Raw genomic sequence first — 15,123 nt, forward strand, 5'->3', positions numbered from 1 at the left:
ATTCTATATTAAATATTTACTAAAAATGTCTGTGAAAACATTTAAAATTTTATTTATAAAAACAGTTCATAGCACCTTTTTAAGAGGTTCAACTGTACCAGTTTTCTTCAGAAATTAGAGAGGATGTTTAAAGGACAACAAGCAATTGCTTTGCGGTAGTCTTTCTACAATAGTCAAAGCAAAAGAGAAATAAAGTATACTCTACAATTTTCCAGCAAGATTAGAAGCTTATTTGGGCAAGGTAAAAAGGTACTGCAGCGAGTCAGTGCAGTGTAGTTAGACAAAAATAAGCATCCTTTTTATTTAAAAGCAGGGTTGGGTGACTTCACTGGAGAAGGTGCACATACCTTAGGAGGTAACCATGGCACAAAATGATAGTTTTGACTCAGGAAAATGGTGTTGGCTGTACAAATAAGGGTACATATCTGGATTGATGATGGGTGGAGCCAGTAGTGCCTGCATAGACATCTTACTTTTAGCCTGTGCTCCTATTCCTTCTCCTTCAAGAGCACAACCGCTGCCCATTTACATCCATAACACTGTACGAAGTGGTAGAACTACAGGTTTATGGGCAAAATAAAGACAGCCAGGTTGGAAAATGGACAAAATGGCTAGTTGGTACTTACTCATGAAGAATTGAGAAACTACAGCCACCTTGTTTTTCACTTTGAAATGATTGTCAGGGAAAAATTGTAGTGGTAGAAGTAACGTATTGCTTTTCACCCTTTTGCTTTAGTTGCTTAATATTTAAGCTTTGCTCCATGTTACCTTTTTGTCTGTTTGCTATGTCACTACGCCTCCTTCATTTGGTAGACTTGAATGAGGAAAAACGATTCAACTTTTAAGGGTCACTTGAAATTAATTGTTCAAGAATATTGTGTACCATCTATTCAATAAAGCCTTGATTTTTTTCCTGCACTTTTAAAAAAGATAAACAAGCAGTCGGTTTCTGCCTCTTCCTCTGGTTGCTTATTTGACAGTAAAAGGCTAATTAATATACTCAAGCTGCAATCCTAGACATACTCACCTGGACATAACTATGCCTTCTGTGTAATCACACATAGGATTGCAGGTTGATAAACAGCTAACACTGCAATCCTATGTGTGATTACAATGTTTCTGTTGCTAGCACAAAGGACTGGGCCTTCATTTTGGTGTCCCCTGCTTCTGGAATGTTCCTCTACAGCCAGCGCTAACTTTTCAGCACTAAATGGAGAATTTGTAAGTGTTTTTTAAATTATCATGGTGTTTATATCTGCTTTCTTTATTTCGAATATAGATTTTTAATATGTTTAGTTAACTACCTTGAAAACTCTTGTGAAAGGTGGGTGGAACATTCTGAAATAAAAACAGAACACACACTTGTGCTGCAGGATATTTCCAACCAAATAGGCTACAAGGTTTCTTCCTCCCCCTTGCAGCAGGCTCATTCTGTACCAGGTTTGCAAATCTGCTACTTCATTAGCAGCTGTAATACTGCCAACAGCTGAACTGTTGTTTATGTTATGGAGAATTAAGTATAGAGCTTCTTTGCCTGCCTTAGGAGCTCGGACATGATTATCTCAAAGTGGTGCTGGGATACGAACAAGCTGTAGAAAATGGTATTGTAAGTACAGCAGATGCACAGTCAAGAACTTGTGCCAGCATTTTTTGTATTGATATTGCCACAGGTTGTTATAGTTTGCCAACTGCCTCTGTCACTGCCCCCTCCCAAAAAAAAAACAAAAAAAAAAACCCCAAGCACTAAATGGATAGAATTATCAAGTCCTTGATTCATTTACAGAGATAAACACCAACACAATTGCAGCTTTTGATAGCTGCAATTACACCCAGGCTATTTTATACAGTATACTACATTTATAGGAAAAGGATTCATATGTTCCTTTGAATAAGAAGGCAACAGAATGCAGACCACAATACCATCAATGCTTTATTACACTTAGCAAAAGTGTCCTCTCTGAATAGAAAGGGATCAGCCCTCTCATTCACGCACATAGGCTGCAAACTCCATGAACACACAAAATGGTTGTACTTTAGTTACAGGTATGGGAACACTGGATTCTTCTATTTAGCAAAGCCAAACACTCCTCCCCCTTCATCACAAGGGAGGATAAAGAGTGCCCAAATAAAGTGCATCTAAGATGGCAGCGGAAGTCAGACCACTTCACTCTATTCACCCACACCTGTAAAAAGTACCTTATAGAAGAGAAATGCATGAGACTATGTTCAAATCTTCATATTTAGATAAAGATGTTAGGCCTTAAAAGTTTTAATTCACCCTCTTTCTGCATTCATTGAAACGCCACAATTCCAATGCCACACTTTTTACCAGGAGTGGGTTGGCTTATGTTATCGGTTGTTGTTATTTGGATTTTGAACAAAGTTGATAGAGTACGAGCCAGTTGAGGAATCCTGTTTCACCTGGAAGTTCTCTGTTGATAGGCCAAAAGGGCGCAGAACCAAGTTGCCAAGATCTTTCAGTTTGCCTGCAATACACACACAAAAAGAAATGTACTTCCCAACATGTACAAGGTCAGTAATGAAGCAATGTTCCTTGCTGCTTGAACACTCCACAATGAATTGGCTGCAAGCATTCCATTGTTCAAGAATGCTAACACAGGAGTGATTATGTTCTGTACAGCACCTGCCTCATGACACTTAAGCAACAGTAGATGGTCTGTCATTTGGAAAGATTGGCTCCACATGCTTGAAACCTTGTTTAGTCCTCTGTCACAAGTTACCTACATTAGTGTTAAGCACTGTGCCTATTCAAAGCTTATCTAGTGTGCATGTATGATCATTTTGTCTCCAAAAGTAATTAATCTTTGAGAACAGTGTTTTCCTTATAGCTAATAAAGTAACTTTCAAACTTGCTAAGAAGTTGTAGTAACCCTAAAAAAAGTGCTGAAACCAAATGGTTCTTAGGCAGAAGTTACAGAGCAAGTAAAAAAAACCCCAAAACCTAAATAAAGCCTGCCTGAAGACCATGAACTATCAACATGAAACAAAACACATGGGTAAGAGATAAGAAGGCACATAAAAGTTTGTATAAACTGAACACACTGGCCCGGGACCAGAGGCTTAAGAACTGGTTCAAATGAACAGCTCTTGTAGATGCAACTTTTGAAGAAGCAGCACAAAACATTTTCCTTCTGTCATATTCAAATGTCAGCTTTACTGCTAAAACTGAAAGAATAGTTGTATGGCATTTTGGGGTTCAGTATTATGTTCAGAAACTTGCTGCCTTTCAACTGCTGTGCTACAGATAGTGAAGCAAATGTTAGCCATGGCAGTTGAAATGTAGGAGAGACTAATTCATATTTCTGTTTGCTTTGCCTTTCATTCTAATAAGCATTATCATCTACACCCTACTGCCTCTGATCAGAATTTTAGATTATAAATCGACATAATTTCAAACTGAGCATGCAGCATAGTGTGTAAACATTGGTGTTGAGGCACAGCATCTTACTAAAAAGGAGATTGTGACCAGAACCACATGACCAATCAGGTCAGACTCCTGGGGACAGGAATTCTTCACTGACTGCCCTTTCTTCTCGCCAGCACAAGAGGGAAGGGAGATTCTGCACTCAGTATCCTGCTCAGCTACGAGAGTGTGGCAGAAATGAACCTGTCAACTGTTTCTCTGATTCTGGATGGTGGTCACTGTGCAATCCAGAGGGGTACTCTCTAATATGAATCTATTGGGAGTTTGCCTCTCAGAATGCGTCTCCCCCACACACCCATTACCCACAACCTGCATACCTACTGCGACATTCATGAGCAGCTGCCACTGCTTCCCCTGTTGGGCTCAAGAAGGCCCAGTGCAGACACTCCCATCCCAAAAATCGGGGGGGGGGGAATGATCCATACATACTACAACACCCATAGATGTCTAGATCAGAACAAATATATCTGATTGCCCATTTTCAACAACAGTTGTCAAATCAGCAGCTTAAAAGTAACATTCAATAAGCCTTGATGTTTGTGGAGATGGGATGGTCTGAGATGGGGCATCAGTGTTGTGAAAAATGAGGATCTCTGAAACCCAGAGATTTCAGGGGTAAGTCTGTCCTAGAGTAGTAAGAGAAGTCATTAATTTGTCTGCAGGGATGGTTGTGTAAGAAATTCATGTTTTATACCAATGTATGGAAGCTACCACACAACCAAGCTGGATACCAGTGCCACTTACCCAACATCTCTTCCTTAAGCTTCTCATTGCGTTCTTCTATTTGTCTTGGCAATCGCTAAGAAAAACAAACAAGAGAATCAATTCTTCAAAGTTGGCTTTGACAACCTGTTTTTTCACCCATGACACATACTATGCATGGCTTGAGGCACAACTTTGCATGAAAAATCACAGGGGACACACTCATAGCCAGAACTCACTGGAGCGCTGCAATGCTACTTTATACCTGAAGAACTACTTTGTAAGTCATTTTATGGTGCAGAAGTGTTTGGTTGAGTAAATGCTTCCAAACTGGAAACCATCCAAAATTTCTTTTGGAGATCACTCTTGAACTTCCCACATGGAACTCCTATCGTCATTGTGAGATTTGAGGTTATTTTCTATACTGTCCACAGTTCACTGTGTCTTGCTTCTGTACTGGCTAAAATTACAGCACATGCCAGACACAAGGTTGCCCCTAAAAACATTACTTTGGAGCAAATTTCTGATAGATCAACGTTGGGTCAATACATGTGAAACCCTTATTAATGCATGGTCTGATTGTTGCTGTCCTCAGGGTTACAAAGTAGTGTACTGAAAGTTGCAAAGTAGTGTACTAAAAATAAACTCAAAGAGCAGTACCTTCTGTTAGAAGGTGTCACCTCTGAACTAGACAATTTTCATTGTTTTATTACTCCCTGAAATGTTATTATGGTCTTCTAGATTACTCTCTTGAATTATCTGTTGAAGCAATGAGGAAGGGGTTTACAGCTTTGAGATTTTAAACTATGATCAATGGTTCCAACTCAAAAAGCTTACTGTAGGTCAGTTCTTCCTTCTTAGAAATGAAGTTTCATTTTGGACTTAAATATGGGAATAAAGTAATCTGATCATACTTTTTCCAGTTTTAAAAGTATGGTAGGCTGTCATCCTGGTAATGCATGCCTTTACCTTTAAGATTTAATACTTATGTCCAACAGTTACCAGGAGCTATTCACTCCATTATTTGGGGAGGGAAAGACGCTTACCACACAAGCTTCTCTTGCTTGATGGATTGATGGGTCTTTTTCCAACAAGTTTTTGTAGTCTTCTAAAGCTTCATCCAGCTTTTCTGTTTTTTCATATAGTTCTGCTCTCCTGAGCAGTGCCTTGATATAGTTTGGATTTAATTCCAGGGCTATAAAACAGAATTAAAGAAACAGCAGAAAAACTGAGGTAGGAAACTTTTTACTTCAAAGCCTAGGGCATCTGCAGCATGTTCTAGTTTAGCTAGCCTCAGGCTATAGGATAGTGCTGGCAGTAGAAGCTATGATCTAGTGTTAACCATACGCAAATGGGTTAATAATCATTTTATTGTTTGCTTCAATGTACAGTTATAGCAAATATAAGTGATCAAAACCCTTTGTGGACCATCTTGAACTTGATTTACTTTCTAAGTGCAAGATCAAGCCATATACACAGCATGATTTCATGCTACACATGCATGTCCATGGGGATCTTAAAGGAAAAACAAGCAGCTCTGCTCTAGCAGAAGTGAGGCTAGCTGGATACTCCATCACTTAGGACAATACCTGATGACCAGCTAATCGTTGGCACTTTGCACGCTGTGCCTTTGACTGTATGGTCTGATTTCAAACCATGCTGGCAAAAATGGGTCGTCTGCCATCTTAAGACACCAGTTAATTAACAGGTGGGCAGCACCCACCCATCTATCAAATTTGGCCTGCAGGGGTCAGCCAAATGCAGCTCCCCAACCTCACTCATTCCATGGGCCAGGAACCACCTGTTGGTCTCAATCTGCTTTCAAGTGGGTCTTAGTTCCACAAGCTACCCAGTCTCTCTGCCTCACATCTCTGTACATGTGATAGCTCTTTGGTTAGACCAATGCTAGTGCCAGCTGAATAAAGGTGGTTGGAAAACCACTGGAGACCCCTCCAGTGGCGGGGGGGGGGCTCCTTCCAAGAGGAAAGGGGTACAGGAGATGTTGAAGAAAACTAGAAAGTGATAAAAGGTGAATAATTTAAGAGAGAAAACAAACAAATTTGGAATAAGAAGACAGGAGGTAAGAGAGGAATGTTGTTCTAGGAGGGAGAAGGACATGTAAAAGGAGCAGGGAGGAGGAATGAAGGAAACTGACCATTTTAGGGGTGATAAAGTACAAGTGTGAAAGGAGGACAGAAGAAATCACACGACATGAACAAAAGCATTCTGAGAGACATGTGGGCAGGGAGGCCGGATATAATATACAGTAAAAGCTTCACACAAAAAGCCTCCAGATAATAAACTTTTACCTAAAATAAAAGTGGGAATGCTGAATCAATAGTTCCAGAAGCAAAAACCTGTATTTGGCTAGTGGAAAACTGAATTATGGAACTCCACAGAAAATTGCTATGACAAAGAACACAGCAACTTCCAAAGAGATATTAGATGTCAATAAAAGAATGTCAGTAACTGCCAACTGTTTAGAGCAAATTCCACCTCCATCACCATTTTTAACTGGGTTCATCTCTATACCTCCGCTGGTGGGGTGCCTCTCAAGTAGATAACAGTCTTACCAAGACAACATGCTTTTAACAGAGCACAAGAACAGGAAAACAGTACCTTTGCTGCAGTCACTTATGGCAATTTCCCTCTTGTCCTGTAAAAGAAGAGGTGGCATTAACATTTAACACCAAATAGTATTTTTATAGAAATGCTAAATACTTATTCTTTGTGATAGTTATTCACATATTTTAATGTTTGCAGTGTAACAGAATATTCTGGATGACTTATTCTAAAGCTGTGAGGGGACTAATTTGGCTAAACTACTTAGAGGCTAAGAAAAGTATGATCAGCATTTGTTGGCGAGCTCTTCCACAAGGGGACTTACGGCATGCAAATGTACCAAACTGCTGTACATGCTGCTGTACATTCAGCAATAAGTAAAATAAAAGCATACTAGGAATACAATCAAAATTGTTGATGCAATAGACCGTGTTAACATTGATTTACTCTCTTGATTTAAATAGTTGGTATGGTAGAGTTTTTGGCTGGCTGGCCTTGCTGGTCATGCCAAATATTGCAGTTTCCAGTGAACATCCTTGCTTAGCAAGCCCCACCACCCCAGCATCAGCATCCAACACCCCCTTCTCAATGGAAGGACCAAGGAGGAACGCATCAGGTTGTTCACTGCTGCTTGAAAGCATCCCAAACACCTTCAAGCAGAAGCATGGACCACCTCCCTGCCCAGCTCACTGAAGAGAAGAGCCATTAGGAAGCACGCCTGGTTGAGCAGCAGCATTCAACCTTCCTTGCCTGCCTTTCTTGCCCTGGGGGCCGAGCTTGGATGAGGATCTCCAGGCAGCCACAACTCTGGAGCTGGCAGGGACTGCTGTGCAACTGCCCAAGCCCCATCCATCTCTACCGCTTCCCCAAGTGAGGAAAAGACTGGTCACTCATGAGTCATGACATGTGCCAAAGGTCAGAGGAAACCTCTTAAGTCTGGAAGTAAGACTGTGCTGATCTGCCTGCTTAACAGAGGTCCCAGTTTTACTTTTTCTACTCAGCACTGTTCCCGTGTTCTCCCACAGTGAGAAAAAAGTCTAAGAAAACAAAATGCCTTCAGCTGTCAAGTTTATAGCTGAAAGGGAAGATGAAAACAATAATCACATTCATTCATTCTTGCTACTTCACTGTCTTGGGCATTACCTGTTTCATTCTTGCTGCAGCTCTGTTTGAATACAAAATGGATCTGTCTGTGTTACAGCAGGCTGGACAAACCTGCAGAGCTCTTGCATAAGCATCTTCAGCTTCTTTATATTCTGCAGTTTAAATGAAATGTCAAGATCGAAGACAGTAAGTGCACACACAAGAATTGATGCCTTGAAGGCATGCCTAGCATCACATCCCGCCCCCGCCCCCAATTTAATTTTTCAGAAAAAATACACTGCTAAAATAAACAAAAAAGCAATGTATCCCAGTCCGAGCAACAGTCATCAAGGATAACTAGAAGGATTAACTAGAAGCGTTCCCAAATGTTCAGACTCTCATACCAACCCTTTCAAGGGCTTAGGGGCCAGTAATAGCACATTACAACACCTTTAACAAAGGTGAGGAGCTGCTCATGGTAGACAGGACTACCCCAAGGCAATTAGGAGACATCATTAAGGAAGAGGAGTTAAGAGTAGGGCAAGGCTCCACAAATACACTTTGTTTTAGTTGCTAAGGCAACTAAAATATAATTCTGGCAACCTGGAATACAGATACTGGTAGACAAGGTCTATTCTCCTGACACCGAGCCTTGGAGATACTGGAGAGGCAAGAAGACCTTTCTCCTTTTGGACAAGCACTGTGATTCAGCAGAAGTAGTATGGCTCCTTACCCTGCTTCCCAGCACTGAGCCAGGGAAGTGCGCAAGGGATTCCCCCCACCATCAAGTCACTGGGCCTAGAGCATGGTGTGATGTATTTCTTCAGAATAAAACAGAGTGATGGCAAGCCCATCTATTAAGGTCAAACAAAATGTGAAGACCCTTGCTGAAAGTGCACTCATTCTCTGAGTGCCAACCTTTTTGCGCCCCAAAATGGCACCATCCAAAGACAACAAGAAGACTTTCAGCAGGATATGGGGAATCCCGAGGTTTGCAGAAGTACTAAACATATTTAAGAAAATGTCAACAACTCGCTCAGAGCTGTTTTCCAAAGACTGATTGAAGGGGGGCGGGGAATCAATGGCACAGTTGCCTCAAAATCTACAATGGATTTAATCCCAAGTAAGCACAAGTATGACTGCAGTTCTGGGATCTTAACTCCCAGAACCCTTAAAAGAGAATTCCCAAATACAATGGTAAGGTATAATATGAAGTCTTCTCCAGGGGTATGTATTCCAAATATGGCTGGTCATAAGAAGACTACATAAACACCTATAAGGACCGCATCAATCACCTGCACAGATGACAAATTCTACATAGCATTTGTCTTTAGACTGACCACAATTTGGGTATTACATAGTTGTAATTCACCCACCTCCTTTCTTGAACTGTTCATTTCCTTCTTCTTTTAATTTTGTGCTCTCATTTCTTCTCCTCTGTAATACAAAGAAGACCACATAATAAATATCTGAAGCAAGTAAGCAAAATAGCTTATTATTTGATATCACAATGGAAACTGCAACCTGAAATATGGAAATAGCTATCCAAAAACCCATCTATTATTTAGTATTTTGCCTAGCTATTTTGTACATACTTTTTAATGTTCTGATTTCTAAAAAGGAGACATGTTTCAAAATTTGAGTGAAGTCTTCTCCCCGCCAAAAAGGCCCAAGAGTTCTTGAGGCTTGGCTATCCACAAATGCAAACAGTAGGCAAACCATAACCATAGCAAATTTCATTTTCCTAGCTTAAATGGTAGGAGGCTCTTAGGCAAGGAGAACCTACCAAGTGCTTGTTTATGACAAATCCTTTACATTAAAAATAAAATAAAATTATTTCTTGATCTCTGAATCCTGTGAAATAGAGGTCACTTTGCATTTTACAGATGAGGCACTAAGGCCAATAGAGACTTCCCCAAACCAAGGCTGGAGTTGTTTGTAGTTCCAACCACAAAAACTATTCACCCACTTGGGAGGGGAAAAAAGTGAATGAAGAATTGACCTAAGGTACATAGAAATTGTTTATTGTTTATAATTATTTCTGCTATATGTTCTTTGGTAAAACAAGGAACAGTCAACTTTTGTGGAAGAATAAGCTTTCAAGAATTACAGCCCTCCATCTCTTTTCACTAACTACCACATGCTCTTCTGTTCCCAAATCCCATTTAAGACTTTCCACCCTGGACTACCCTGTGACATAGGAGCTCAACCAATGTCTTGTGGAGGCAGGAAGATGTCTAGCCACCAACACCTTCTACCTCTTTTACTAATTTCTCAACTTTTTCAAACCTCTGCCTCTCTATCCATTCCTTCCCTTGGCCCCCTCCTCCCCCCTTAATCCTCTTTTCACTAGTCTCTAGTTCCTCATCTTTTCTGCCCTCTCCCCATTCCCTAAGGCCCCCCCGCCCCACAATAGTTCTTTCATCCTCACATCCATGACAGCCAGCATACTACTTTCCTGGCCGCTGAGCCAATTTCTGCTTCCTAGTTCAGGTCCTGTGACATCATAAGAGCTCAGCCAATAAATAGAGGGCTTGAAAGGCAACAGACCCTGCATTTAACTTGAAATCAAGTGTAGCAACACACACACCTACCTCTTTTTGTTCATTCTCTGCTTTAATGCATACTACTTAAAACTGATTGCCCAACACACTCAGGATTTAGCTTGCTACCACAGTACAGAAAGGAACTGTCGTAAGATAAATTTCATTTTATTCTCTGGATTTTTTGAAGTGCCTTACCATGGAGGTTTTCCAATTTTTTACTGTGGGAAAAAACTTCCTTTTTAAAGAAAGGAAAGTTATAATCTTTCAAATATATACAGCCAAAAAATGCAGAAATCAGGGCCAACAACATTTTCTACTACCCAGCCATACACCTCCAAATTTTAGTAAGCATTCATTCGATGAAAATAAAATGTGTTTTGTGGTTTTGCTGGTAATTGATGGGAACTAAAAATTTGAATGTAAGGGAAAATATTACAGGTTAGGAAACATACATTTGAACAGGAATGCACTTCCTTGATAATATTTTTCTGTCATTAACCATGGCTGAAAGCTAAAAAGATACAGTACATGGAGCAAGCAGTCCAGCAGTAAGCGTGTAAGTACAAGCAACCTTGCTCATCTAATGACTAGCAGAAAGATAACTCTGCAAAGTAAATATTTACACAATTTTAATATAATAGAGAATTTAGCTTTACTAGACACGAGTTGTATGTTACCCAGTGAAGAATCTGATTTTGTTTTTAAATGCAAACAGAGGCCTCGTTGTTTATATACTGCTGAGTCACTGTTGCACATCTTTCTTGATATAAAAGGAGAAATGACTGTGTCTGAACCCTAAAAAGCAGCCTTGCTTGAGGAATGCATTTTAATCCCTTTATTAACCTTAGTTATCCAGTCTTAGAATTCCCCAACCTACCCTTTGTTCATTGCACATAAACTGATTGACAAAACCACTGTTGCTTTTGTTGAATGATAAACATAACAAAATAATTAAAAGATTAACTTTTATTTTAGATGAATATTCTTGCTACTGAATAAGCATTGCTTGCAAAGGTGAAAAGCCCAAATCCAGACAATCATGTCACAAACAAGCAAGATCATATGTGTCTTCTAGCAGTTCTGACATTAGGAATAATCTCACCCACCACCAACAAGCACAGCTTTTTAAACTTTTAACAGTTGCCTTTTCTAAATCCTGAAATGAATCAGACAACTCAGATAAGTCAAACGACACTTAAAAATCTAGAAGAGTCTAACACAAGATTTTTTTTTTAAAGTACAGCCTGCACACAATTGTCCCGCAGGCACACACTGCACATTTCTGTTTTAAGATGACAGAGAGCAAGTGGAACAGAATAATCAGAAGACAAACAAAAACACAACAAAGGAGTGGTAAGGGAAAAGTCGGTGTCTCTGACAAATATGGATAACGCAGACAAAAATGAGCAAATAATGAGTCTGCTTGCAATCACATGTAGCAACATTCCCTAACTTGGTGCTGTGATGGCTAGGGCTGATGGGAGGAGTAGTCCAAAATATCTGGAAGGCATCAGGTTGGGGAAGGCTGACATATAGGAAAACAAGAAATGTCTCTGTGGATTCCTTTATCTTGACAAATGACACTTATGCTGTGGGTGGGGAGAGTCACAGTGCTGGAATTTAATCACAAACCCTCCAAACCTCAACCATAAAACGGGGTGGGGGGTGAACCTGTGCCCTGAAAAGATTGCAATCCAACTAAATCATTGTGTGCATGGAATGACTTCCAAGAGCACAATGGATTCATTTAAGTAGTTCTGCATGCACAATGATTTCATTGCACACTTGCCAATAAGCCCCACTAAGCTGAAAAGGATTTACTTCCGAAAAAGGATGAACAGGAATTGGCTGCTGTAGGTGGCAGTAAATTTGACTGAAATCAACAAATGCTATTTCCAATTAAAAAAAGAGCAGGACTATGTTGAAAGATTTCATTTTTTTAAACATACAGTGAATACTAGAAAAGCTAAAATTCAAAACATACTCCTTGGAACTTTGTTGCACTGAAATCAATGGGACATATTTCCAAAGAAATATCATTAAAATCAGAGTGCTAATCAACACAATGTTAAAGAAACATTTGTAGTTTCATTAAAGCATACCTGTTTTTCTTCCTCAGACATATTTTTCTCTAGTTCTAATAAGTCCTTTTCATCTAGCTCGATTTCATTTTCTAAAGGATCTGCCTTATTATTGTGATTGTCTTCTGCAACTCCTGCTTCAAAAGAGTCATTACAGTCATGGAAGAGGTCTTCGTCTTCTCTGGACTCAGAGTGAGGCAGCTGACTCACTCCTTCTTTGGCAATTCTGGGGACATGCACATTATTACAATCTGGCTGTGAAGGACTGCTTTGTTCCTCTGAGAGTTTCAAACCCTCAACTAATTTTTCAGGAGAAATTGAATCTTCAGATTCCATGTTGAGCTTACAAAGTTGATTTTCTGCCTTCAACAAACAAACACAGAAAGAAAAATTACATATGCCAACAGATATGAAATCTTTATACAATGCTGGCAAAATCTTAACACATCTAATCACAGAATCAGCTATAAACTGATAGTTGTATCTAGAGATACTTCCCCTCCACCATTTTAGCTTCATCATTCTCAAAGCAGTACTTTCCCAAAGCAAGCTAAACTATAAAATGGGATTTGGTACAAATTTATGCTATTGTAGTTTGAACAAGATTATAATGTATTTCAACAGTAATCCAGTGCCTTTAGCAGCAACATGAGAAACTGTTCCCAGATGCAACTCCACTAGTTATTGAACCTACTAAAATATTGACACATGAAACTGCCTTATTATTTAAAGTCAGATCATGAGCCTACATAGTCCACCACTGTCTTCTCTGACTCTCCCCAGGGTGAGCCTTGCTACCTCAATTTTGTATTTTAACTGGAGACACGAGGGATTAAACCCTGGACTTCAATGTGCAAAAAAATGTGCCCTCCCAATCGATTATGGCTCTTACCCCAATATTCCCATTTATTTGTTTTACAGGTTTATGTCATGCCTTTAAAATATTAATAATAATAAAGCAACTGAAAGAAATTTCAAAAAACCGTGCAACCTCCCCCTCCCTTCCTCTTCTCCCACCCGCGAGAACAGGCTTGGCTTTTGAAGTAATCCCGGCAACTCCTCACATTCAAATCATGCCCGTAGACACCCAAGCCTCAAACGTGACTGGCAACTGAACCCACGACCGCCCCACCAGGAACAGCAGCTATGGGCTGCCAGACCAGTGAAGCTATAGAGACATTTTGCAAATTCCTCCTCGCAGAGCTGCTAAAGCCGCACACCAAAAAAACCCCACACCACGTCCTTATTTCACGAATTCGAGGCGGTCCCTCCTCGGTCCTCTTCACCCTTAGTGCTGACAGGAGCCAGTGATCAAGAATTGGGGGCCCTTGGATAAGCAAGGTCGCTCCCCGTAGCTTCCCCGCCCCTGAAGCATATCCTAAGGCAGGTAACCCAGGAGCTACACCCCCGAAGCCCCACTTCACCCACTGCCCCGTTTCTTTCCCTCAGAGGCCCGTACCTATCACGTCTCTACCCGCAACTCCACTACTTCCTGACGCCGCGTTGTTCACGCGCCGCGCTCCCCCTTACGTCACTTCCTGTTTCCTTTGCAGGAGCGAAGCCAAGACGCTTGGAGAAAGGAGCGTCGGTGACGTCACGCCCTCGTCTCGGAGGGGTGGACGTCGAGCCTCCCCGGCCAATCAGCGTGGCCGTGGCGCCAAGGGAGGCGGGCGGGAAGGCATTGGCGCTGTAGGGTTGGGGTTTGCGTAGAGCGGTGTTAAGGCGAAGGGGTTCCGCGTGCTTGTTGGCGGGGGCAGTGGCGTAGCGTGGGGGGTGCAGGGGGGGGGGGCGGCCGCATCGGGCGCAACATCTGGGGTTAGGGCAAATCCACGGGTTAGGGGGCGCAAATCCACGGGTTAGGGGGCGCAAATTACTTGCCTTGCCCCCGGTGCTGACAACCCACGCTACGCCACTGGGCGGGGGAGAGGGATCCCTTACGTTGCCATGTAAGGCAGTCTTATGGCTGATTGCTTAGAAGTCATTGTCACTGTTTCTCCGTAGCAAGTGGCTTTGTGGCTGCAGGCAAAGAGCCCTGCAGGGATGGAGCGTGGCGCTTCTACTGCAGCGCGTAGACTAGGGCAGTTCCTGATGAAATAAAGGGGGACAGAAGTTGCCACCCTAAACTTTTACTTTCCTGTTAAGTGATTGAGGAACTGGAATAATTACAGAGCAGGAAGAAATTCAGAGCACCATCTTTTATTTTTTTAAAAAATGTAATCTGGATTGCATGTCCTCGAATATGGGCAAGGTTTCTCTCCATGGACAAGAACAAAAATAAGAATAAACCTCCTGCAGTGTGTGCTTTTTCAGGAAGGAAATGTTCTGGTTGGCGAAAGATGGTCCTGCATACATTAGAACCAGGATCTCCGAGCTTCCTTCTATATTGCCTAGAGGGCTGCAGTAACCCCATAAGTACAGTACTGATCTAGGGGCTGGCGAGGCCGCCATTTTTAAATAAATCTTTAAAAAATAGAATTTTATACTGCAGCAAGTTGAGAGGAAGTCAGGAATATGCCCAATATCGGTTTTCGCAATTCCAGAAAGCAAAGCTCAAAATAGATTCCACTAGAGGGCCCAAAATGCTTACTGATAGGCCCACTCATCAGTTCCCAAACTACCTTAAAAAGACTTAAAGCTGCTTAGAATTATGTCAACACACATGAATAAGCTTTAAAAAATCTGAAATGCAAGAAATAAATTTGAT

At 41.1% G+C, this 15,123-nt stretch overlaps 1 protein-coding gene across 2 annotated transcripts; it reads right to left on the reverse strand.

Moving 5' to 3' along the window:
• Positions 1-1,917: 1,917 nt before the first annotated feature.
• On the reverse strand, positions 1,918-13,986 carry TTC1 (tetratricopeptide repeat domain 1). Of its 2 annotated transcripts, none has more exons than XM_083597487.1 (8): positions 13,879-13,986; positions 12,441-12,782; positions 9,169-9,229; positions 7,853-7,965; positions 6,767-6,803; positions 5,194-5,342; positions 4,190-4,244; positions 1,918-2,486 (listed from the first exon to the last, which is right to left on the reverse strand). In XM_083597487.1, the coding sequence occupies exons 2-8, from the start codon at positions 12,753-12,755 to the stop codon at positions 2,350-2,352; spliced, it is 867 nt and encodes a 288-aa protein (XP_083453613.1). In that variant the 5' UTR covers positions 12,756-12,782; positions 13,879-13,986; the 3' UTR covers positions 1,918-2,349. The 2 variants fall into 2 exon arrangements, with proteins under 2 accessions (XP_083453613.1, XP_083453614.1); XM_083597488.1 differs by lacking the exon at positions 13,879-13,986 and adding an exon at positions 13,706-13,876.
• Positions 13,987-15,123: the final 1,137 nt, after the last annotated feature.

This window comes from Podarcis filfolensis, assembly GCF_964270895.1.
Source record: "Podarcis filfolensis genome assembly, chromosome: 2".
NCBI classification, from domain to species: domain Eukaryota; kingdom Metazoa; phylum Chordata; class Lepidosauria; order Squamata; family Lacertidae; genus Podarcis; species Podarcis filfolensis.

Excerpts from the sequence above, each read along its gene's own strand:
- TTC1 (XM_083597487.1), bottom strand. The coding sequence starts at position 12,755 with ATGGAATCTGAAGATTCAATTTCTCCTGAAAAATTAGTTGAGGGTTTG. Across the intron at positions 9,230-12,440 it reads TGTCTGAGGAAGAAAAACAG|AGGAGAAGAAATGAGAGCAC; the intron begins GTATGCTTTAAT and ends TTTGTATTACAG. Across the intron at positions 4,245-5,193 it reads AAGCAAGAGAAGCTTGTGTG|CGATTGCCAAGACAAATAGA; the intron begins GTAAGCGTCTTT and ends TGTTTTTCTTAG.